Source organism: Rana temporaria, chromosome 4, assembly GCF_905171775.1.
Source record: "Rana temporaria chromosome 4, aRanTem1.1, whole genome shotgun sequence".
Classification (NCBI taxonomy): domain Eukaryota; kingdom Metazoa; phylum Chordata; class Amphibia; order Anura; family Ranidae; genus Rana; species Rana temporaria.
The window spans coordinates 158,837,907-158,863,774 of NC_053492.1; the positions used below are offsets into that span (position 1 = coordinate 158,837,907).

Here is a 25,868-nt window from a genome sequence, read left to right on the forward strand (position 1 = left end):
CCCTGTTTCCTTTCAGTATCTAAAGGGTTTTTTAGCCACAGATACTTTTGCCAAGATACCTCTGCTGTGACCTTATAACACATCATTCTGGTGAACTCTGTGAGGACAACACCTGCCTGTACCCACAAGAGGCTTTGACAGATGCTGTAGCGAACTGAATAAAGCTTGTCCTATTTAACTTAAAAAATGGCAACCTGTGAGTGGGCAGATGTGATTCTTACATGGTTCAAAAGAACAAATAAAGTGCCCAGCATAGCTAATGCCCGGCATAGCTAATGCCCATGAACCTTAAAGGACCTCTGCTGTGCATCAAGTTAGGATGTTGCTGTTGTGGAAAGTTTATCTTCTATTATTATTACTAACCGCAGCTCCAGTTATAGCACAGGAACATTTACAGGACTCTCCCATTTGCCTGTAACTTGTCTTATTTATATAACATGCTACTGGCAAGAATTTCCTTGCCATTCCAAATAACAGAAGTGGACTGAATACTATTCTAATAAAACCAGAGTGCTGACTGGCAGCACACCACACCCCTGGTCACCATAAAGGGACAGTGAGCACAAAGAAAGAGAAAGAATAAAGTGAGTAATAATTCAGCGTCTAGTACAGAGGGCAGCAGCTAAGCTACTGATGCACACTGCCCAGTTTTAGACCTCACTGGACAATAAGAATAAAAGCCCCGGGCTAAATGACATATGAATACAGTAGATCACATCTGCACAGCCTGTGGTAAAAATGTAAATGCGTCAGCGTGCTGCAGAACTGAAGAGCAAGCACACGTCAGCGTACAGCCAGCAGGTGGTGCAGTCCTCCATATGCTTAATGAATCAGCTCCTTTTGATTTGCATGTTGAGTGAGGTCTGTTCTGGTCATTACCTTCCACACAATGCACACGACTTTTCAGAACTTGTGTGTTGTGTCCAATTTGTCTGCTTTTACTGTGAATTAAGAAGCAGGTTTTAATTAGATCTTATTTGCTGAAGGACAGCTGACTGCGGGGAAATCCTGTTTTTGTGTGCATTTGGGCAATTTGCCCCTCCCTTTTTCTAGCACCTTTTGCTGTTCATAAATTGATTGAGCAGCTTGCCTTTTTTCTTTCTTTTTGTGCTATAATTTAAGGATGCACCCATGGGAGGCCTGCAGCTGCTTTAGAGCTGGTCTGAGCCTTTCAAGGGTTGTAGTAGCCCAGGACAGCTGGGGCGACCTCTGGGTAAGTTTTGCTCTTGGTTCATGTGTATATTTGTATATATGGTCTACTGTTGGTAATCTCACTGCTTAGTGCTAGGATCAACTTAGCAGAAGCTTCTTGATAGTGGCAGGTGGCTTCCACATATACTTGCACATGTATGCATTGGAGACTCCTGCCTCTATTATAGTACAAGTAGGTTTTAATTAGATAAGTTTGCTGGTTTGCAGCTGGGTGCTGAAGGGATTTCTTCCATGTGTACTCTAACCAGAAAAGGCCATAGTTTGAGAAGACCTAGCCTCAATTGCTAACTTAGAGCTACCCTGTATGTTATAGTTAGAGAGGGCCTATCCTCAAATGCTAACTTAAAGTGGATGTAAACCACATTCTTGAAATTTGACCTAAGCACAGCTATCTGAAGTGTGTACTTATCTCTCTGCCAACCTCTAAGTGTGGTTTCTTGCTGGTGCTCCGTTCAGCCGCCACTGACCATGTCCCTTCTGCAATAATGCGCCTGCATGTTTGTATTTTTTTTTTCTAGTTTTCAACTTTAGTTTCACTTTAAAATACCTTTTACTCTTAAAGCAGAGTTCCCCACAAAATTTAACTTCCGCTTTCACTGCTGGTGACCCCCTGACATGCTACATTTGGCATGTAATTTTTCTGGGGGAGGAGCGGGTACCTTGTTTTTACAGGCACCTAGGGCCAGATCCACAGCCAGCCAGCGCAACGTAAATTTTTCCATTTAAGTTACACTGCCGCAAAGTTGCCAAGTTAGGTGCCGATCCACAAAGCACTTACCTGGAAATTTGCGGCGGTGTAACTTAAATCCGTCCGGCGCAAGGCGGGCCAATTCAAATGGGCGAGTCCCATTTAAATTAGGCGCGCTCCCGCGCCGGACGTACTGCGCATGCTCCGTCGGGTAAATTACCCGACGTGCATTGCGCTAACAGACGTCGCTCCGACGTCATTTGCTTAGACGGTAACGTAAATGGCGTCCAGTGCCATTCACGGACGTCTTACACAAACGACGTAGAGTTTGAATTTTCAACGCGGGAACGACGGCCATACTTTATAGGGCTTAGTCAAATAGGACTCAGCCCTATTTTTACACGGCGTAACTCGACGTAAACGACGTAGAATTAGCGCGACGGGCCCGTCGGAACGTTCGTGGATCGCCGTAAGTGTTAATTTGCATATTCTAGGCTGGCCGCAATGGCGTCGCCACCTAGCGGCCGGCCTAGAATTGCATCCTTAAGATCCGACAGTGTAATTCAATTACACATGTCGGATCTTCTGTCTATCTCTTGGAAACTGATTCTGTGGATCAGTTCCAAAGATAGAAACAGGGATACGACGGCGTATCAGTAGATACGCCGTCGTATCTCTTTTGTGGATTACCCCCCTAGCTCCCACTTTCTTCCCTGGTGCCGCAAGGAAGATCATCTCTCTCCCCTCCCTCCAATCTTCTGGGACACAACACAGGTCCCAGAAGATTGCCCGGCCATTCACAGCGTGCAGAGCGGTTCGCTCATGCGCAGTGTGTGCCCGGCTGTGACGCCACAGTTAGAATGCTGGCGTCATTGAGATAGGAGGGGGAGAGGAGCGTGGCTTCCTGCACCCACATCGCTGGACTGTGGGACAGGTGAGTGTCTGTTTATTAAAAGTCAACAGCTACACTTTTTGTAGCGGCTGACTTTTAAATGGGTGGAACTCCATTTTAATAAAAATGTGCTTACTGACCTCACACTCCACAGCAAGGGAATCGAGTAGAAGGATTTATGGTCACATTAATGATATCGAAGATAAGCGTTTGTGCTAGAGGCACGCCTTTTTGTGATGAACCATAGATATGATGATATTTCAATGCCAAAATGAGGTAGAGATCTTGATAAAATGCTATTGCACCTTGGAGTGCTCCTAAATGTGCACACCCCTCTTTCCAGTCCACACGGCATGGCATTCAGTGGGGGATAAGAGAAGCAGGGCACCAGAGGAGGTGGACAGAGCAGTCTCTATATAAGAACACTTAATGTACATGTAAGTTTTATTTAAAGCGGGGTTCCGGTCATAATTTTTTTTTTTTTTGCAAGCTAAAATTAATCACATTAAATAGTCCCTAAAACATATTAATAGCTCCCCAATCGTTCCAGAAATCATTGCAGACACTTGCCTTATATCCTCCAGCTCATGTTGTGGCTGTATCCATCATATGTGTGGGCATGTGAAGCCCAGTTCCCTTTTCTTCCTGGTTTTCAGGGAGAGGTGCATGCTGGGCGATTTTTAGGCGCATGATTTTATTTTTTATTTTTGTTTTTCAGAAGCCGAAAAACGATGTGAATCCCTCACACGATGATTTTAAATGACGTTTTTAAAAATGTCTTTTTTTTTTCATGCCGAAAAACGACCGTGTGTACGCGGAATTTTAGTAAGCTTGTTTGGGCATGCTTTCCCAATGTTTTATGTATCTGTGTATGCTTCAATATTACTGTCGTAGATCTCGTATGCTTTTCATTGGTACAGTGTTCAAAACATGTTGGTGTTATATAAAGCAATAATAGTAATACAAATCAGAAGAATTGCGGGGCAAATTTATATTCACCTCATAGCACTCGTTAATTTCCTGCTTCTGATGTCACCAGCAGTATGAGATGAGGGGAGCGTTAAACAAAGAGCCAGCAGCTCAGGATGGAAGGACTTCTCCTCTTTTACTAGATAAATACTTACTGAGGCACCTAAATACCTCAAACGAGGAGGTATAAAAAGAAAGAAATGCATGGATACAAAAAGGAGGTACATACCGTATATTACCAAAAGTATTGGAACGCCTGCCTTTACACGCTCATGAATATTAACGGCATCCCAGTCTTAGCCCGTAGGGTTCAATATTAAGTTGGCCCACCATTTGCAGCTATAACAGCGTCAACTCTTCTGGGAAGGCTGTCCACGAGTTTTAGAAGTGTGTCTATGGGAATGTTTGACCATTCTTCCAGAAGCGCATTTGTGAGGTCGGGCACCGGTTTGATGTTGGACGAGAAGGCCTGGCCTCGCAGTCTCCACTTTAATTCATCCCAAAGGTGTTCTATCAGGTTCAGGTCAGGACTCTGTGTGGGCCAGTCAAGTTCCTCCACTCCAAACTCACTTATCCATGTCTTTATGGACCTTGCTTTGTGTACTGGTCCAAATCGTTTGATGGAGGGGGGATTATGGAGTGGAGACTGCGAGCCATCCAATATCAGTTCCTGACCTCACAAATGCGCTTCTGGAAGATGGTTCAAACATTCCCATAGACACACTCCTAAACATTGTGGACAGCCTTCCCAGAAGAGTTAAAGCTGCAAAGGGTGGGCCAACTCAATACTGAACCGCCATTAAAGTTCATGTGTAAAGGCAGGCGTCCCAATACTTTTGGTAATATAGTGTACATTGTGATTATTGAAGTAATTCCTTATGTGCTATTTCCTGAGCTTTGTATCAAGATTAGAAAGACCTGCTATCATAACCAACTCTTTTTCTCATTAACTTGTTATCCGTTTCCTGAAAAGCTCTGTCCAGTAGAGTTCGTACTCTAGTTTGAGTTGACTTTATGAATAGAAATATCTAAATGTTTAAGATTTCTATATACAACGCAACTTTCCTGGACAAAGCTTTTTTGGGAAACAGTAAGGCCGGGTACACACGGACAAACATGTATGGTGAAAGCGGTCCGTCGGTCCGTTTTCACCATACATGTCTGCCAGAGGGCTTCTGTACGATGGTTGTACACACCATCGTACAGAAGTCCGCGCGTAAACAATACGCGGGGCGTGTCCGCGGTGTCGCCGCGTCGATGACGCGGTGTCGCCGCGACAATGACGCGGCGACGTGGGCGGCCCGCCTTTAAAATGCTTCCACGCATGCGTCGAAGTCATTCGACGCATGCGAGGGACGGCGGGCGCCTGGACATGTACGGTAGGTCTGTACTGACGACCGTACATGTCCGAGCGGGCTGAATTCCAGCGGGCTGTTTTAAAACAAGTCCAGGAATATTTGCACGCTGGGAAAAGGCCCGGCGGGCAAATGTTTGCTGGAATTCGGCCCGCTCGCGCCCACACACGACCAAACATGTCTGCTGAAACTGGCCTGCGGGCCAGTTTCAGCAGACATGTTTGCTCGTGAGTATGGGGCCTAAAGATAATAAATTACTGGATTATAATACCAGGCCTGTGCAATCTTGCATGGCAGGATAAAAATGTCTTATTTATTTTAATAACTACACTTATTTGTTGTCATATTTACAACTCACTGATCGCACAGAATTAGAAAATTATTTTAAGGGTTCAAGGAGATCTCAAGCTTTTTTCAAGAGTTCCTTCAGGGTATAAAGGTTGAGAAAAGCTGCATTAAAATATATGCAAAAGGAAACATTTATTTTATAGGCACTTTGTCAAAATGTTATTGATGGCTGTGCCCCTGCAGAGATTGATCCTATTTGACCTGGAGACAATTGTCACACAGACAGAAAGTGATGGGTAATGTAAACATTCCGAGTTGAATTTGGAGCAATAGGTAAGGGGAAATTCCCCAAAGGGGACACCTATTGCTACTCAATAAGATGGACGTTCACTTTAGGCCCCTTTCATACTTGTGCGACTTTGCCGCAACCTCGATTTTACCGCGATTTCGCAGCGATTTTGGATCAGTACTACTTTGCCACAACTTTGGCATTAACCAATGAAAACATACATGGTGTGAGGTAATTCCTTTTCCTGCCATAGTTGTTTCCAGTTCCTGTTTGCTTCCTGGTTGTTGTGGTGTGTTATGACAGAAAATGTTTGCTACTCAATATATTGCCACAGCAGTCGTCATTGCTGCTGCAGCAGTAGCAGTGCATGAGGAAGAAGAGGAGGAGAAGCGGAGGACAAGGACATATCTTTTTGTGGGCTGTTTGGAGCTTGGGCGGGGCTACTATGTTGAAAGGATTGGGTGGGACAAGGGTCAAAAAGCCGCTTGTTCTTACAGCTTGTGCTTACAAAATCGAACTGAAATCATGTCTATATTATTCAGGTACGATTTGCATGCTACTTTGGAAGTTGGACCAAAGTAGTGCAGGGACTACTTTGAAGTCGGCACGACTTAAAGTTGTGCCAATATGAACGGAAGTCATTGAAAATCATGGAGAATGACTTGTTAATGCGATTTTGCAGTCCAAAATCGTGGGACAAGTCGTATAAGTGTGAAAGGGGACTCAGAGAGATTTCATCTCATTTCCCATTTTATCTCCAAAATAGGAAATGGAAGGCAGCCTCCCCAACTGGATATAGACAGCAAAACATAAGTTAACTGGGGTTTTAATCCTTCCCTACTCTATGTAAAAAACTAAAAATGATTTACACTTTTTGGGCACATCAATATGACCACTCTTCTTAAAGCTCTTTTGGTCATACTTCTCATGTGGATCACAGGAGTGCACTTAGTTCTGCACTTCTAGGACCCAGATTCAGCTGTCAGCGGGCTAAAGACATTACAGAGCCAGCTCGGGCCCTGCAGGGATCCCAACAAGAAGCATGACCAGCAGTCAGCTCAGCCACTTAGTGCACTGCTGAGAGACTGAGACAACCACTTCGCCCCCTCCCCAGTCCAGTGCTCCAGTAAGCGCTAGAGGGGCCGAACACAGAGCCGGTGACTGACAGTGCTCAGAGCAGACCCCAGAACTAAGTGACCAGTGGGCTTTGATGGCACAGTTCTCACTGTAGAGCTTGCGGGGACAGCTGCAGCATTGGATCCATGCTGCAGCTATCTAGGTGAGTATAGATGTTTTTTTTACATTCCTGCACTTCTCTTTTAAAGGTTTTTGATCACAAGATCAGAAGCATCTTTAATTGGCTTTTAGTCGTTATTATTCTAATTATTGTCCAGCACTGTGGCTTTGTAGTTAGCCGTTTCGTCTTTGTAGCACTGGGGTCACTGGAGCTGCGTGTTCTACCTGGGCTTGCAGGGGTTTTCTCCAGGTACTCCCATTTCCTCCTACACTCCAAAAACTTGTTGCTAGGTTAGATGTCTCTTAACTAAAAAATTTCCCTAGTAGTGCAAAACCCCACTAGATATGTCATTCTATTTTAACTCCGCAATGCAGTTGCCCATAAAGTGGACACCCACAAAGGAATTAACTGCAATCAGGCAGAGAAAATGCTAGCTGCCAGTGTTGTAGGGCTGCCTGTATGATTGAATTATGTTGTTTGTAAAGAAACTAACAACTGTATGTTTTTCACTTCATGACAATGTACCATGGTATTCTTTATAGATGCCATGTGCTTTTCTACTGGAATAAAGATGTTACTCCTTAAAGCGGGAGTTCACCCGAAAAACATTTTTTTAACCTTAGATTAATGCTCATTTTGTCAAGGGGAATCGGGTAGTTTTTTTAAAATCTAAGCAGTACTTATCGTTTTAGAGAGCGATCTTCTCCGCCGCTTCCGGGTATGGTCTTCGGGACTGGGCATTGCAATTTGATTGACAGTCTTCCGACAGGCTTCCGACGGTCGCATACATCGCATCACGAGTAAACAAAAGAAGCCGAACGTCGGTGCGGCTCTATACGGCGCCTGCGCACCGACGTTCGGCTACTTTCGGAAAATCGTGACGCGATGTATGCGACCGTCGGAAGCCTGTCAATCAAATAGGAATGCCCAGTTCCACAGCCCATACCCGGAAGCGGCGGAGAAGATCGCTCTCTAAAACGGTAAGTACTGCTTAGATTTTAAAAAAACTACCCGATTCCCCTTGACAAAATGAGCATCAATCTAAGGTTAAAAATTTACATTTCGGGTGAACCTCCACTTTATAAGAAAAAAACTCACAGAAACAGGAAAATGGCCCTAGCATGTAAGGTAAGTTACCTTGGTTTGTAAATTCCTTGAGGTAAGGAATGATTGAATGTACAGTATATGTAAAGTGCTGCATAAATTGTAGGCGCTATTTAAATACCTGTAATCATATAGGAACACAGATTTGATTGTGCTGTCGTAAAGCGGTTAAACAATAACTTCCAATGTATTAGATAGCAGTCACACAATGCCATGCTACCATTAGAAATTTATGACAGCTAGATCTCTTAAGCATAAGAGAAATTTAAAATGGCTTTGTCATAATGTTTTCATGAAAGCTAACCGACTCACCTTCCATCTTTTTCACTGATTGTTTTTGGCAACAGTTCTTTATCTACAAATGCTACGTTCGGATAATACCAGACTGTGAAACGATTATCCTGAATTCCACACAGTATGTTAGATACATCATTCCAGGCTAAAGTATGTACCATGCTACCTACAAAGAAATAGAATAAAAGGAGAGACTACATAAAAATGATTGAGCATGATTAAGACAGTAAAAAGATTAGCAAAAAAAGGAATACATTAGAACTAATGTCATCTTGTATTGTCAAAAACAATTTAGTCTAATGCCACGTACACACGATCATTTTTCGGCATGTAAAAAAACTTTTAAAAAAAATGTCATTTAAAATGATCGTGTGTGGTCTTCACATAATTTTTCGGGTTCTGAAAAACGACAAAAAAAATAATAAAAAAAATTAATTTTTTTCCAACTTCATCATTAAAACCACGTTGCCCATACACGATCGTTAAAAAAAAATGCTCTAGGAAAGCGCGGTGACGTAAAACACCGACGACGGCACTCTAAAGGGGAAGTTCCATGCGGATGACGCCACCCTTTGGGCTGCTTTAGCTGATTTCCTGTTAGTAAAAAACGATTCGTGCTTTTCTGTCTGTCGCAGCGTGATGAATGTGCTTACTCCATTACGAACGGTAGTTTTACCAGAACAAGCGTTTCCATCTCATAACTTGCTTCTGAGCATGCGCAGGGTTTTTAACGTCGTTTTAGCCCACACACGATCATTTTTTACAACCCAAAAAACGACATTGTTTAAAACGTAGTTAAAAATGCCTTTTTTTTCTAGAGGCTGAAAAACGTTGATTTTTTTACATGCCGAAAAATTATCGCGCGTACGCGGCATAACATACCAATCTTGATAGATATCTGTTCTTTTCCAAACTTCCTAACTGGACTTATGTAGAGATCACGGTTTTTATCAATAAATGCAATTTTTCGTTCATTTGCATGTCCTCCTTGGTCAAGAGCAATTTCCACTATTTCAATCTAAAATAAAGAAAAAGAAAATAAATTATTTTATTAGTTTACACTAACCATATGTGTAAATTAAGCAGCCTGGGGTAGGCTAAATAATTTGAGCAAAAACACATCATCCAGTGTGAAAATTACCTCTTCGAAAAGAGAAGATGTGCCATCAATAAACAAGCAGGCTTTAACTGACACTTTATAGACTTGATGATTTATCTTCACTGAGGCAAAGATTATACAGAGAAATATAGTAGTTTCTGAAAGACTCATTTATTAAAGTATAATTAAAGTCTCCTGTATGACAGTCTAAACAAGTAACAAATCCAGTTACTATATATGAAGTATAAGCCTCCCCGACTGAACCAAATCCTCCTTTGTTTGTGACTCACATGCTCCACCTCCCAGGCACTTTAACTCTTGGGAGGGTTTTAGCTAAAGCAGTGGTCTCCAAACTGCGGCTCAGGGGCCGAATACGGCCCTTTGATTTATTTTATCCGGCCCTTGGGGCACTATTACATCCACTGACTCAACAATGGGACATCGTTCCTGCCACTGACACCAATAATGGGGCACAATTTCTCTCATTGACACAAATAGGGCATAATTCTTCCCACTGATACCAACAGTGGAGCACTATTCCTCACACCAATGTCGGGATGCAGAGGTTTATTTACTAAAGCTGTAGAGTGCATAATCAGGTTCACTTCTGCATAAGAACCAATCAGCTTCAAGGTTTTATAAGCAAAAGCTTAATTTAACAAGCTTAAGTTAGAATCTAACTGGTTTCGATGCAGAAGTGAGCCTGATTTTGTGCTCTAGTAAATTTTTGTGCTATAGTAAATGAACCCACAATTCCTTCCAATGACACCAACCAGGGTCACTATTCCTCCAATCAACACCAATGATGGGGCACTGTTCCTCCCAAATACTCCGACAGGCCACTATTCCTCCCACTGACACCAATTATGGGGCACTATTCCTTTCACTTACATCAACGATGGGGCACTATTCCTCCTCTAATTCCAAACATTGGGCATTGTTTACTTCCACAGTCTGGCTCCCCTAAAGTCTGAAGGACTGTAAACTGGCCATTTGTTTAGAAAAAATGGAGACTCCTGAGCAAAAGAATTAGTGCTGCCAATTCAGAAAGCAGTTTGCAGGTCTAGAAATCATGGGGCCCCGTACAGCTTACCTGACAGGGCCTGGGGCTTGAGCCCTACCACCCCTCCCCCTATCCCGCAAGCAGAGAAGGAGGAGGCAGTGTGGACGGTGTGCCTTGGATAAGTAGGTATCAGGTGTATGTATATAATTTACAAAATGCAGGTGTCAAGAATATGAAATGTACACAGTGCAGGGATCAGGAAAATGTAACTTACACAGTGTAGTTTAAGGAGTACGTACCATATAGTTTGCAGGAGTCAGGGGTATGTACATAGTGCAGAGGTCAGGAGTGGGTAATGTACATAGTTCAGTGGTCATGACTGAAGTAATGTACATAGTTCAGGGGTCAGAAGTGGGTAATGCCTAGAATGCAGGGGTTTTGAATATGTATGTAATCTACAGAGTGCAGTGCTTAGTAGGGGGTAATGGCAAAAATATCAAAATGGGGTATACAAAAATATCCCCCCACCACATTCACTGGCCAAATGCAACCCATTCCACTGAATGGGGATGCCTCACAACCATGTACAATGAACGCAGTTTCAGCGAGGTGGTGCAGGTTTTTAGGGATTAAATCAGGTGGCGAGGAGGCAATATAATGCTTCTATGCTGCCTGTCAACCACCCTCTGAAAAGTAATCCAATGTGGATCACTCTTTAGAGGGGGACACTAGTGTACCCTAATCTACAGCAATAATGCCACTCAAATGGGTCACTCCAAACGTGCTTAATATTAACCAAGAGTTCAAATGCAGTATTTTTAGCCCCCCCCAGCACCTGGTCTGGACAGCTTCTTCTACCTGGGGCATGGGAGCAGTGCTTCTCCTGCAGGTGGATCTTCTGGAGCCGAGGGGGGTGTGTCCCTTCCCTCCAATCAGCTCTCAGAGCTCTCCTCACTGAGCCCTGCAGGAGTGTAACTTTAGCTCTCCATCCCCCCATTTTCTAGCAGCTCTGACAAGCTTCATAAATTCTGGACTTTGGATGTAGAGAGAGAAGACTGCAGATAAACATACCTTATGTAGGAGGATTTGTTTAATCTCTGCGTATCACCCGAGGCCAGTCACTTAACAGGGTATACAGTTGTGCTTATAAGTTTACATACCCTGGCAGAATTTATTTCACTCATGGTTAGTGTTTGGCTGAAACCATTTCTTACCAATCAATTGTGTTTACTCTTTTTAAATCATAATTCACAACAGAAACTACCCAAATGACCCTAGTTTACATACTCCAGTTCTTAATACAGTGTATTGCCCCATTTAACATCAATGACAGCTTGAAATCTTTTGGGGTATTTGTGGATGAGGCTCTTTATCTTCTCAGATGGTATCTCCCCAGAGTGGCTCAATGATATTGAGGTCAGGAGACTGAGATGGCCACTCCAGAACCTTCACTTTATTCTACTATAGCCAATGACAGGACGACTTGGCCTTGTGTTTTGGATCATTGTCATTTTGGAATGTCCAAGTACGTCCCATGCGCAGCTTCCTGGCTGATGAATGCAAATGTTCCTCCAGTATTTTTTGATAATATACTGCATTCATCTTGCCAACAATTTTGACCGAATTTCCTGTGCCTTTGCAGCTCACACATCCCCAAAACATCAGCGATCCACCTCCGTACCTTCATCATAAGCCTTGTTGACTCCTCTCCAAATGTAGCGTTTATGGTTGTGGCCAAAAAGCTTAATTTTGGTCTCATCACTCCAAAACGACTTTGTGCCAGAAGGTTTGACGCTTGTCTCTGTGCTGTTTGGTGTATTGTAAGCGGGATACTTTGTGGTATTTGCGTAGTAATATAAAAGGAAAAAAATCTGCGCTGGAACCCTTATTAAATAAAAATTACACCAACGTGCAAACAAGAAAGGTAGCAAAAGTAAAAATAAATGATAAATGAAGTGGTGCTGCAATCAAAAAACCTTAAACCTTCAGCCAACATACATATATAAAAAAAATTATTGCGCTCCCACCTAGAAAATGTAAAATGATCATACAAACTCAAGTGTCCTTCAACAATAGTGTTCATACAAAAACAAAACAATAACGTGTGAGTTCATAAATACTAAAGGGTTAACTCTGAATATTCGTTCCAATAGATACATATGAACGGACTCGTCTCCTTTCCCAGAAGAATCCTGTTATGGGGAAACGCGTCGGGTGGAGTCAGTACTCTATACGTCACCACGCACGAGCCGATCGGATTGTCAGCCTCAGCCGTGTTTTTTATCTTTGCATTCCCTTTGGTGTATTTGCAGTGCAGTGCAATTTTTTTAATAAAAGGCCTTTTCATACTACACCATGAGGCTTTCTTCTTTTTATCCTGCCTGAATGTTACATGGAATCGGTGATCCGCTCGGGTGAAACTGTGAGGAGTATACCGCAGCAGGAATCCAGTGTAAGCCGAACGCAATTCAACACAACACGAACGGTGTGTCCTGGAGGAGGAATCCCCGGATGATTATCCTGGCCTGGCTGGAGTATATTCTGATGGGTGTTATATGATCTTCTATCTGGTAAGTGGCTGTGAACGCCTTTCTTTCACTAGATGAACAGAACATCAGAGTAGATTCACCGGTCAAGTTTTCCTTATCCCATTTTATTTATATGGACTTTGCCATTCATGAGTCCGTTCATAGGTATCTATTGGAACGAATCTTCAGAGTTGACCCTTTAGTATTTATGAACTCACACGTTATTGTTTTTTTTGTATGAACACTATTGTTGAAGGACACTTGAGTTTGTATGATAATTTTAAATTTTCTAGGTGGGAGCGCAATTAATTTTTTTATATATATTTGCGTATTAATGTCTTCCTTCTGGCGACTCGACCATGCAGCCCATCTTTCTTCAAGTGCCTCCTTATTGTGCATCTTGAAACAGCCACACCACATGTTTTTAGAGAGTCCTGTATTTCACATGAAGTTATTTTTCTTTGAATCCCGAACAATGTTCCTGGCAGTTGTGGATGACATTTTAGTTGGTCTACCTGACCGTGATTTGGTTTCAACAGAACCCCCCTCATTTTCCACTTCTTGATTAGCATTTGGACACTGATGATTGGCATTCTCAATTCCTTGGATATCTTTTATTATGCCTTTTCTGTTTTATACAGTTCAACTACCTTTTCCCGCAGATCCTTTGACAATTATTTTGCTTTCCCCAGGACTCAGAATCCAGAAACGTCAGTGCAGCACTGGATGAAAGATGCAAGGGCCTGTCAGGAGTCCAGAAACGCATTGACCTTTTAGAACAGGCGTGCCCAACCAGTGGCCCGGGGGCCACAGGTGGCCCACGGAGCCCTCTGATGTGGCCCGCGAGGTTGGGCACCCCTGTTTTAGAAATACACTAAATTACAAGCAAATAGATCACAGGTGAGACTGGTTACCTTTAATAGCCATTCAAACCCCTTTGTGTCAACTTGTGTGCATGTTATCAGGCCAAAATCACCAGGGTATGTAAACTTTTGCTCAGGGTCATTTGGGTAGTTTATGTTGCCATTATGATTTAAAAAGAGTAAACAGTTGATTGATAATAAATTGCTTCAGCCAAACACTAACCATGAGTGAAAGAAAGGTTTTTGTGCTGTCATTCATATTCTCTTAAAAAAAGGCCAAGAAATCATAAATTCTGCCAGGGTATGTAAACTTATGAGCACAACTGCACTTTAAGCGATATAGACTAGGTTGTTATCACCTTGTATAAAAGAGCCATATATCTCTGCATTAAGGGTTCCAATATGTATTAATGTTGATGTTCAGACAAAAAAAAAAAGCAGCTGACACAATTATATAGAGGTATTTTTCTGCTTTTCTTGGTTCCGCTTGGTGGCAAAAATAGTCTATATTTAATTCTTAACAACAGTAATAATAAAACTTGATATCAGTGGTCTTGATTTAAAATTCACGGGGGTCCAGTTTGTAACATTTTCTTCTGGCAGAGGTCCAAATATCATGTTTGCACTATAATGCATCACACCCCCTTTTACATCACAGTCCTCCGGGTACATCACTGTCCTCCACCCCCCTTCAAATTACAGCTACCTTTTTACATCACAGACCCCTTCACATCACAGTCCCCCCTTTAAAGCAGTCCGACTGTGTCTTCCGTTCCCCTTCACATCACAGTACCCCGTTACACATCACAATGCATTCTAATACCTAGGGTGCTCAAGCCCAGTTCTATTTGAAATATAAGTGGCCCTGCGCACTGACATCAACCCCTTACTAAAATATTTGATTTGAGCATCCCAAAGCTAATATGTACCAGGTTACATGGACAAGTCATACAGCAGGTGTGTCCCTATGGATTGGGGCTTCAGTATCAAGTTACAGTGAGGAAAATAAGTATTTGAACACCCTGCTATTTTGCAAGTTCTCCCACTTGGAAATCATGGAGGGGTCTGAAATTGTCATCGTAGGTGCATGTCCACTGTGAGAGACATAATCAAAAAAAAAAAAATTACAGAAATCACAATTTATGATTTTTTAACTATTTATTTGTATGATACAGCTGCAAATAAGTATTTGAACACCTGTCTATCAGCTAGAATTCTGACCCTCAAAGACCTGTTAGTCTGCCTTTTAAATGTCCACCTCCACTCCATTTATTATCCTAAATTAGATGCACCTGTTTGAGGTCATTAGCTGCATAAAGACACCTGTCCACCCCATACAATCAGTAAGAATCCAACTACTAACATGGCCAAGACCAAAGAGCTGTCCAAAGACACTAGAGACAAAATTGTACACCTCCACAAGGCTGGAAAGGGCTACGGGGAAATTGCCAAGCAGCTTGGTGAAAAAAGGTCCACTGTTGGAGCAATCATTAGAAAATGGAAGAAGCTAAACATGACTGTCAATCTCCCTCGGACTGGGGCTCCATGCAAAATCTCACCTCGTGGGGTCTCAATGATCCTAAGAAAGGTGAGAAATCAGCCCAGGACTACACTGGAGGAGCTGGTCAATGACCTGAAAAGAGCTGGGACCACCGTTTCCAAGGTTACTGTTGGTAATACACTAAGACGTCATGGTTTGAAATCATGCATGGCACGGAAGGTTCCCCTGCTTAAACCAGCACATGTCAAGGCCCGTCTTAAGTTTGCCAATGACCATTTGGATGATCCAGAGGAGTCATGGGAGAAAGTCATGTGGTCAGATGAGACCAAAATAGAACTTTTTGGTCATAATTCCACTAACCGTGTTTGGAGGAAGAAGAATGATGAGTACCATCCCAAGAACACCATCCCTACTGTGAAGCATGGGGGTGGTAGCATCATGCTTTGGGGGTGTTTTTCTGCACATGGGACAGGGCGACTGCACTGTATTAAGGAGAGGATGACCGGGGCCATGTATTGCGAGATTTTGGGCAACAACCTCCTTCCCTCAGTTAGAGCTTTGAAGATGGGTCGAGGCTGGGTCTTCCAACATGACAATGACCCGAAGCACACAGCCAGGATAACCAAGGAGTGGCTCTGTAAGAAGCATATTAAGGTTCTGGCGTGGCCTAGCCAGTCTCCAGACCTAAACCCAATAGAGAATCTTTGGAGGGAGCTCAAACTCCGTGTTTCTCAGCGACAGCCCAGAAACCTGACTGATCTAGAGAAGATCTGTGTAGAGGAGTGGGCCAAAATCCCTCCTCCAGTGTGTGCAAACCTGGTGAAAAACTACAAGAAACGTTTGACCTCTGTAATTGCAAACAAAGGCTACTGTACCAAATATTAACATTGATTTTCCCAGGTGTTCAAATACTTATTTGCAGCTGTATCATACAAATAAATAGTTAAAAAAATCATACATTGTGATTTCTGGATTTTTTTTTTTGATTATGTCTCTCACAGTGGACATGCACCTACGATGACAATTTCAGACCCCTCCATGATTTCCAAGTGGGAGAACTTGCAAAATAGCAGGGTGTTCAAATACTTATTTTCCTCACTGTATGTCAAATTAATGACCTAAATGATAAGTTTGCTTGATGTTATCTTTAATTACAGTCAACAATAAGCTCTGCCAATGTGCCAAAAGTAGCTAAACTGCAAAACGCTTTCATTCACTGTAAGCCTGGTGTAAGAAGCTTGCTCAATCTGGAATGGAAAGGGTTTAATCTGGGGTGTCTCTACCTAGATAGCACAAGCAAACTGGATTGCGCATACCTGTTCACCGGTGATCATCTCAGCTTTACATGATCAAGCAATAGTTTGCTCGCTTTAACAAAATGTCTGTGTCAGAGGCACATAGCAGCTGGGTGTTCTCTATTTCTGGTTTCCCACCGCCATCATCCTCACGTGGGAGGTGCAGCATATCGGGACAGAGGGATGGGGCTGCCCAATTGATTAGATTAACAAGCGTGTGATTGATTATCAAATCCTGCCCTCTGTTCCGAAATGCAGCACCCCCCGCTGTAAAGATGATAGTGGTGGCCGGGCCAGAGACCAGAGACAGAACAACCGGACAGATAAGTGGCACAGCCACGGTTTGGACATCCGCGGTCCGCCATTTAGTGAACCCTGATTTATTTAATTATATAAATTAACTGCTAATACCAAGTTGATTCATTTATATTGAATATATTTGGCATTAACACTTCATCGATTCTACTTTAATTTCACTTTTACTAAAGAGAAAAAAATTGTAATGTGGGCTTCTCTTTAGCATCATTTGGAATAAAACCGAGATACAACATACGCTCAATACTGTGAATAAGCACATCCCATTAATCAGCACTGATATTCTGTGTTCGGGAAGAAGAAAAATATGACTTTGTTTGAGATCATTATGCACTCTTTGTGACATTGCAACATACTTCATGGATCGGTCTCATTATGTCCTACAGAAAAACTCAGCTCCCTACAGATAACGCTGAAAGAAGGCATGTGGCAGCATCATATTGCTCACTATCCAAGGAATTTAATTCACAACTGTGTGTGGTCCAGCTGGAAAAAATCCATGCTGAGACAAAGCGCTAGTTATACAGTAGTTAACCTCTACTTCTTCAAATAGTGTCTTTTTTTACTTTCCTTTTTCCCCCCTCTCTCTTTCCCAGATACAGTGCATCCAAAATGACCGAACAGTCAACATAAACATACATGTATATCACTATAGTAATACAGCAGAAAGGGCTTTTTTTTTACCTTATGAGCAAGCGGCTTGCCATCCCCTAGTGGCTTCCCCGATAATGCATCAAACAAGTAGATTACTGAGAAATAAAAATAAACAATGTCACATGTGTGTTAGCATACTGAAATACACTTTAAAATAAAGCTTTATTGTCCATGTCATCCAAAATGAAAAGTGCACGGTTTACACAGAAATCAAATTAATATAATAGAAAACTAAACCCTGGGAATATTGGAAATTAATATAATGCCACCCTGCCACCAATTGATATAGATAAAGGATCAATGCCGTTTTTATACATTTGGTGGGACTGCTCCCCTATAAAGACATATTGGAACATGATATGTGAACTTTACAACCATATGTACAGTACATTGACTATGTTTATCAAGCTCCGGAAAAAGCTCTTCTATCTATTTTTCACAGGTCATGTTCAAGTCCAAGTCAGAAAAAACTATTGCATCATTCCTGTCCGTGGCTCGACTGCTATGCTTCTTTTTTTTGTTGGAAAACCAATATCATCCCACCTCTAACATAGTGAGTGGATACCAAGACTACCTTTTCCAAATCCTGCATCTTATCTTCCAACCTGCAATGATAGCTCTCTATACAAAAGGACTAAGACCGTTCCCCTCTTTCATCTAGTTGGACCTACAGTAGTTTGAGGTCCAATTCCTTCTGACTCCATCTTCACTCTATACTTACCCTTCCATCCATGACTTCTTTTTTCTAGCTTCTCATGTTTCTATTTTTACTTTTGATCTCCTTATCTTATGATATACTGGATTTAGGATCACCGTCGATTCTACTCCCACTTTGTCTTTGAATAAATCCCCACACAATTCAGTTTATTTTTTTGGTGGCACTCTATTTATTGATGTGTAAGGATTGGGGTAATACTGTGCTGTCACATGGACAAACAAATAAAAAAAAACACAAATGCTGCAACTTTAAATGTGGGAACAATTGTAGAAAAACAAGCTGCGCAACTAACGTGATGATTCAAACAAAAACCAGCGAATATATATATTGCAAAACTTAGTACTGTGGATGTGTTAAAATCACTAAAACAAATAGGTGGCCCTATTTGTGTTGAAAAATTATTAGTCCCAGTGAAAAAAAAGGGGTGAGCAAATCAATGTCCTATTTTCAAAAGGAAGAACGCTTCAGATGGTGGTTTATTGATCTATTTATTGATGCTTGACTGCACATCCAGAGACTTTACCCCTATTTCACAAATTTTTATATTGTGTTTTTCCTACGTTGACATGTAATAATCATTTATTAATTGTCTATCATGAGGAATAATTGGAAAACGTAAAATTATCCCTTGCAGTGGGGCTGCAACAGCACTGCAAGGGCTATTGCCGCGTACACACGATCATTTTTCAGCATGAAAAAAATGTTGTTTTTCAAAAACCACATTTAAAATTATCGTGTGTGGGCTTCACATAATTTTTCAGGTTCCGAAAAACGAAAAAAAAAAAAAAAAAAATTTGAACATGCTGCATTTTTTAACATCGTTTTAAACTATGTCGTTTTTCGGGTTGTAAAAAATGATCGTATTGGCTAAAACTACTGAAAAAAACCTGAGTAAGTACATTCATCACTCTGTAACAGACAAAAAAGCGCAAATCGTCTTTTACTAACACGGAATCAGCTAAAGCAGCCCAAAGGCGAATGGAACTTCCCCGTTAAAGTGCCGTCGTACAGGTTGTACGTCACCGCGCTTTGCTAGATCATTTTTTAAAAACGATGGTGTGTATGCAACATCGTTTTAATGATGAAGTTGGGAAAACGTCGTTTTTTAGACATGCTGAAAAAGGACGTTTACGTTCATGCTGAAAAATGATCGTGTGTACAGTTTGTTCTGTTTAGGAGAGAGGAGAAACTCCTACTGATCTTCTGCTCCCTTGACAAATGGTGCTTCCCCACACTGCTTCAACACACCCTGCATTTCTCTTGATGACAGGACCCTAGACCGCTGGAGCATGGGGAAGATGCTGTGGGAACTGGTCTAGCAACAGGGAAGAGCAGAGGGTCGAGTAAGTAAATCTTCTTTTATTGTTCTCCTAGACCAGTGGTTTTCAACCTGGGGTCGGGACCCCCTCGGGGGTCAAATTATGATTTTCCAGGGGTCACCAAATCCTGGGCTGTTCCTGAAGCCTGCACCACTCTCCCAGCCTTTTTGCGGCTGCCCATCCTGTGGCCGCCCAGCTGGGCTGTTCCTGGAGCCCACGGCCACCCACTCGGCCTCTTCGCAGCCGCCCATTCAGATCACGGCATGGCTGGGGGGCAGAGACTAGGTCTGCTGACTGGTGAGTAATGTGAAGTGGGAGGGGCTGGAGACCTCATCTCCTGATTTCAGCATAGGTGTCACTGCTTCGAGACACCACCTAGTTGGAGACATAGTAACACTACCTGTGATTATATGTGCCATTAAAAGTTCCCACTACAGTCCCCAGATCAGCAGATGACCTTGATCAAGAGCACCTAAGCTGGTTGATCAGAACTCCCCCCCAGCACCACCACTCATCCCCTTCCCCCCACCAAGGAGTAAGAGAAGGAATAAAAATAGAGAATACATGGAAGGGAGATGAAAAGAGGGGGAGGAAGAAAGAAAAAAGGTGAGTAAGAACAAGAAAGACGGCTAGAGAGAGGGATGAGGGGGGGAAAACAAGAAATTAGGATAGAGAGAGATAAAAGGGAAAGAAAGAGTGGTACATCCTAAAATGTACCATAAGGGGTTTTAATATTGTACGAGTGGAGGGGACTCAGGGAGCGCTAAATGTCCGTGGGTTAGGGGTGCAAACTACTTGTCTTGCCTTAGGTGCTGAAAACCCAAGCTACGAAAATAACTTTACTGTTAGGGGTCCCCACAACTTGGGAAATTTTATCAAGGGGTCACGGCACTAGTAAGGTTGAGAACCACTGTCCTAGACCTACACAAGCAATTAACCCTTGCAGTGTGGGTACAGCCCCAATGCAAGTGATATTCTTTAGTTGCCTAGAGCTGGGCTTTAACTTTTTCATAAAAAAAAAGGTTGAAAACAAGATTCAAACTTAATACTGGTTTTGAATAGTGAAGGATATAACAGGGTGTTATCCAATTCTTAATCTAGGGTTCCGTAGCAGCCAGCTCTGCAGTCTTCTTCTCTCCAGCACTGAAATGTGGGCTGGCACTCCAACATTATTATTATACAGGATTTATATAGCGCCAACAGTTTGCGCAGCGCTTTACATCAGGGAAGATAGTACAGTCACAATACAATTCAATACAGGAGGGATCAGACGGCCCTGCTCGTTGGAGCTTACAATCTAGAAGGGAGGGTCAAGTGGAACAAAGGATAGTTAGCTGTGGGGGATGATCAGATAGACTCAAATAAAAATACAGTTGTTAGGTGTGGGAAGGATAGGCTTCTCTGAAGAGGAGGGTTTTCAGGGATCCTCTAAAAGCTAATAGAGAAGGAGATAGACGGACAGATTGGGGTAAGGAGTTCCATAGGCTTGGAGAGGCTCTGGAAAAGTCCTGGAGACGAGCATGGGAGCAGGTGATGAGAGAGCTAGAGAGTAGGAGGTCTTGAGAAGAACGTAGAGAACGATTAGGTTTGTATTTAGAGACTAGGTCATTGATGTAGCTGGGGCAGAGTTGTGGCTGGCTTTGTAGGTAATTGTTAGTAGTTTGAATTTAATTTGTTGGGTGAGCTGAAGCCAGTGGAGGGATTGACAGAGAGGAGTCACGCACAATGCAGGACCAGAGGTGGCTGCTGGTCTTCCACTGTACCGGCTGATGTCAGTGAGAGGAGCAGTGACATGGCCAGTAAGAAAAGCAGTTTTGAGGGAATGGTCATTACAGATGAAACCAGTGGAGAGGAAGACCATGTACCAAGTAATTAAGATGACAATAAACAATCTCTTTATTCACCAAAAATAATCCATACAGATCCACCAACCCGTGGTTGTCTTGGACGAGCAGTGTACGCTAGTTGCGGTCATATGTACTACTCTATGCACACTACAAATCCTAAAGTTCATATCAGGAGTAAGCAAGAGAAGGGTGCCTATGTTCCTGGGGACCATAGAGAATGAACGTAGCCACCCACCAACAGGATGTAGGACCACAGCAGCAAGAAAAAGGAATTTGGAGATTTGTAGGAGGCTGAGATCAAAAGTAAGTACTTAGGTAGGTAAATAGGTACTTTTTGCATTAAAGTGATTGTAAAGTCTTGTTTTAAAAAACATAACAATCATGTTATACTTACCTCCTATGTGCAGTAGTTTTGCACAGAGCAGCCTGGATCCTCCTGTTCTCGGGTCCCTCTTCGCTGCTCCTGGCCCCTCCCTTCTGTTAAGTGCCCCCACAGAAAGCAGCTTGCTATGGGGGCTGCAGCTCTGTGTGTCCATTCAGACATGGAGCTGCTGTTTTGTCCCGCCCCTCTTTCTTCCGATTGGCTAACTGACTTTGATTGGCAGCTGCGGGAGCCAATGGCGCCGCTGTTGTGTCTTAGCCAATCAGAAGGGAGAGTCAGCGATGGCCGAATGGACTCGTGAACACCACTGGACAGAGATGGGGCTCAGGTAATTAGGGAGTGTTGGGGAGGCTGCTACACACATAAGGGTGTTTATCTTAATGCATTCTATGCATTAAGATAAAAAAGCTTCTGCCTTTACAACTCCTTTAAGAAATGTGCTTTTAAACCATGGTTTAGTGACACTTTTAGGCCTCGTACACACGACCGAACATGTCTGCTGAAACTGGTCCGCGGACCAGTTTCCGCAGACATGTCCGACCGTGTGTAGGGCCTAGCGGACCGGATTCCTGGCCGAGCGGACAGGTTTCTAGCAGACAAAAGTTTCTTAGCATGCTAAGAAACTTGTCCGCTGGAAGCCTGTCCGTCGGACATGTTCGATGGTCAGTACGACTCATCGGACATGTCCGCTGTCCCGAGAACCCGCGCATGGCGTCGAAGTGATTCGACGCATGCGTGGAAGCATTGAACTTCCGGGTTCGCGCACGTTGCCGCCGCCACGTCACCGCGTCGTCACCGCGTATTCTGTCCGCTGGGAATTTGGTCTGATGGTGTGTACACACTGTGACGGTATCGGTATGATATCCCCGTCAACGTTCCCTTCTTCCCATAACGAAAATCACCCCAATCTTCCACGAGGAGGGATATCCCTGGAATCGCCCAGAAAGCCACACATGAGACCAGCTTACTGCTTGAACAACACAGCCTTTAATGGTTTTTCTTCTCAGCTTTTTATACAGTCCAAGACATTGAAGCAACAATGAAATCTCCACCCAACCCAATCACACACTAAGGCTAATTACTAAAACATTCCAGACAGGTCGGCACCGACCGACAATTATCATGTCTAATCACTGCACATTCCTTACACAACAAACCACCTTCACACACTTGAGTTTCCTAAGCAGACGTTTCGTCTGCTTCCAGTTTGACACCTATTAACACCTCTGAGAATCACTAGGTTGTAGACAGGGTTATCACACAATTAAAGGCCTTTCAAAAGCTAGCCTTATTTAACATATGAACAGTCCTTACAGAGAGAGATGAATCACACATAAAACACCTGTTACCTGTAACCAACAGCATTAAGTTAGCAGGGAGAGCATTAGACTGAAGCATATAGGCAATTGCATCACAATGGCCCCCCCTTTTCTCCCTGCTCCGGCAAACCCGGTTGGACCTTCCCTGGTCCAGTAGGGTTGACGGGTTCAGAGCTTTTAGTCCGAGGTTAACTCCGTTTGGCGTGACTGACCTCCCTTGGCAACTGCTCCCGACTCAGGTATGCCACCGGGTCTTCAGATCACACGTCGGTCAGTCCCCAAGTCTTTGTGCGATCTGCAAAGTCACCAGAAGTCAGTGTGAAGATGGCGAATGGGTCTGTGCGCCGCCATCTAGGTGTCCCGCTATGGGAGGGGCAGGTTATGGCTCTGAAGTGACAATCACAGGAGATTCATAAAAAGAAAAAGTTATATTTGTTGAAGTGCTGTAGCCCTGGTGCTCAGAGTCCGGGGGGGGGGGGGGGGGGGAGAGGGGACTCAGAGCCCCATAAGGTCAGCCACCCCCTGCTCCCTCCGCAGCCGCCGGTTCTCCTCTTTGAGCTTTTCCAGCTCCATCTCCAGTTCATGGAGCCTGGGGGGGTCAGCCCGCTGTGACCTCAGGTGGTTGTTCTCCTCCTCCATGCGGCTTATGCACTCCTCCAGCTCTATGTACTCACGGATCAGATCCTGCTTGCTCATGTCCTGCAGGCTTTCAACGTGGTCCCTCATCATCAGGAACTGGGTGGTGGTGTAAGGGGCCACCGGTGGGCCCTTGGCGAACATCTCGGCCCGCATCTGGGGCGCCCGCTGCGATTCCATCTCCTCCAGTCGCTTCTTCTCCTCCCAGGTCCGCTGGTTATATGACTTCCAGGACCTCTTCTTCTTGGAGGGTAGCTGGCGGTGCCTCTTTCTGCCCAGCTCCCTCCAAGGCCCCTCCGGCTCATGGCTGTCGCCCATGACCAGCTGACAATGGTGTTCCCTGTTGTCCGTAATAACAGATTGTACCATGAGGGCTTCGTAAGGGGTGCCCAATGGTTCTTCCTGACCCAGCTCCTGGGGATCCCAAGCCGAGTCTACACAATGGGCTGCTGCTGGTGGGCGGTACCCAGGTTGAGACCAATTTGACCTGGTGTTGTCATTCATGGGGCAATTCTGCTTGAAGTGACCCAACTGTTTGCACCGGAAGCAGCGTTGTTCGTTGTCCTCCTGGCGTGGGTAGCGAGGGCTATATGTCATCGGTCTGTTAGGCGGTTGGTGTCTAGCGGCTGGTGGGTGTGAGGGCGCCATTGGTTGTGGGGGTTGTACCCGTGGTGTGACCTGGTTTGTCTTGCGAGTATCCGCATATTCATCCGCCAACTTCGCGGCCTCTGGTAGAGTCATGGGCCTGCGATCTCTCACCCAATCCTTGACGTCCGTCTGGATGTGATTGTAAAATTGCTCCAGGAGCATTAGTTGCAAAATGTCCTCTGCGGTGGTGGCCTGGCTGCTGTTAGCCCAGTTAGAGGCCGACCGGGACAATTGGCATGCCCATTCCGCATAAGAGTCTTTCGTGGTTTTGCGTGAGTCCCTGAACTTCTGTCGGTGGGACTCTGGGGTTACTGCATAACGAGCCAGGAGCACTTCTTTAACCCGGGCGTAGCTATGAATATCCTGATCTGGCACGGTCCGGAAAGCATCAGAAGCTTTGCCTGACAGTTTGCCTGACAATATTGCAACCCAGTCTCCTCTAGCTATTCGGTGCAGGTTACATTGTCGCTCAAAATCCGCCAGGAAGTTATCAATCTCACAGTCCTTTTCATCAAAAGCTTTAAAAGCGCTAAACGGAATCTTCCTTGCGTCTGCTGTGCTGTACTCACTGTTCGTAGAAGGTGCGGCTGCTTGTTGGACTGCTGCCAGTTTTAACTGTAGTTCTGCGTCTCTTATTTGTTTATCCTTCTGTAGCTCTGCGTCCCTTATTTGTTTATCCTTCTGTAGCTCTGCGTTTACTAACATGTCCATCACTTTCAGTACCACATCTGGCGTTGGGTTCGGGCCGAACCACGCTAGCTTCTCTCTCATTAGCTTGTTGGCTGGCGATTCCTCCTCCTGAATCACTGGTGTCTCCATCTCTTGTACTGCTGGCGTTGCTGCAATCCCGTCCTCCTGGTCTAGCTCCATTGATTCTGCTATGATGACCCGCTTGGTTTTGTTGCTAGCAATCCTTCCACGAACTTCCAGTAGTTCTTCCAGTGTCTGCTTGGAATCCGGGTGTGAAGGGGAATAGAAGGGAAAAATCCCACTGCTACCAACCAATTGTGACGGTATCGGTATGATATCCCCGTCAACGTTCCCTTCTTCCCATAACGAAAATCACCCCAATCTTCCACGAGGAGGGATATCCCTGGAATCGCCCAGAAAGCCACACATGAGACCAGCTTACTGCTTGAACAACACAGCCTTTAATGGTTTTTCTTCTCAGCTTTTTATACAGTCCAAGACATTGAAGCAACAATGAAATCTCCACCCAACCCAATCACACACTAAGGCTAATTACTAAAACATTCCAGACAGGTCGGCACCGACCGACAATTATCATGTCTAATCACTGCACATTCCTTACACAACAAACCACCTTCACACACTTGAGTTTCCTAAGCAGACGTTTCGTCTGCTTCCAGTTTGACACCTATTAACACCTCTGAGAATCACTAGGTTGTAGAC

The 25,868-nt window shown here is 43.8% G+C and overlaps 1 protein-coding gene across 2 annotated transcripts in view; it reads right to left on the minus strand.

Annotated features, from left to right (window-relative positions):
* Positions 1-25,868, minus strand: part of IFT80 (intraflagellar transport 80) — a 225,091-nt gene that overhangs the window by 55,620 nt on the left and 143,603 nt on the right. For both annotated transcript variants that reach the window (XM_040349275.1, XM_040349274.1), the window contains exons 13-15: positions 17,617-17,681; positions 9,211-9,346; positions 8,347-8,494 (exon numbers count right to left, since the gene is read on the minus strand). In XM_040349275.1, coding sequence (XP_040205209.1) covers positions 8,347-8,494; positions 9,211-9,346; positions 17,617-17,681 — 349 coding nt within the window. The remainder of the gene's footprint in view (positions 1-8,346; positions 8,495-9,210; positions 9,347-17,616; positions 17,682-25,868) is intronic.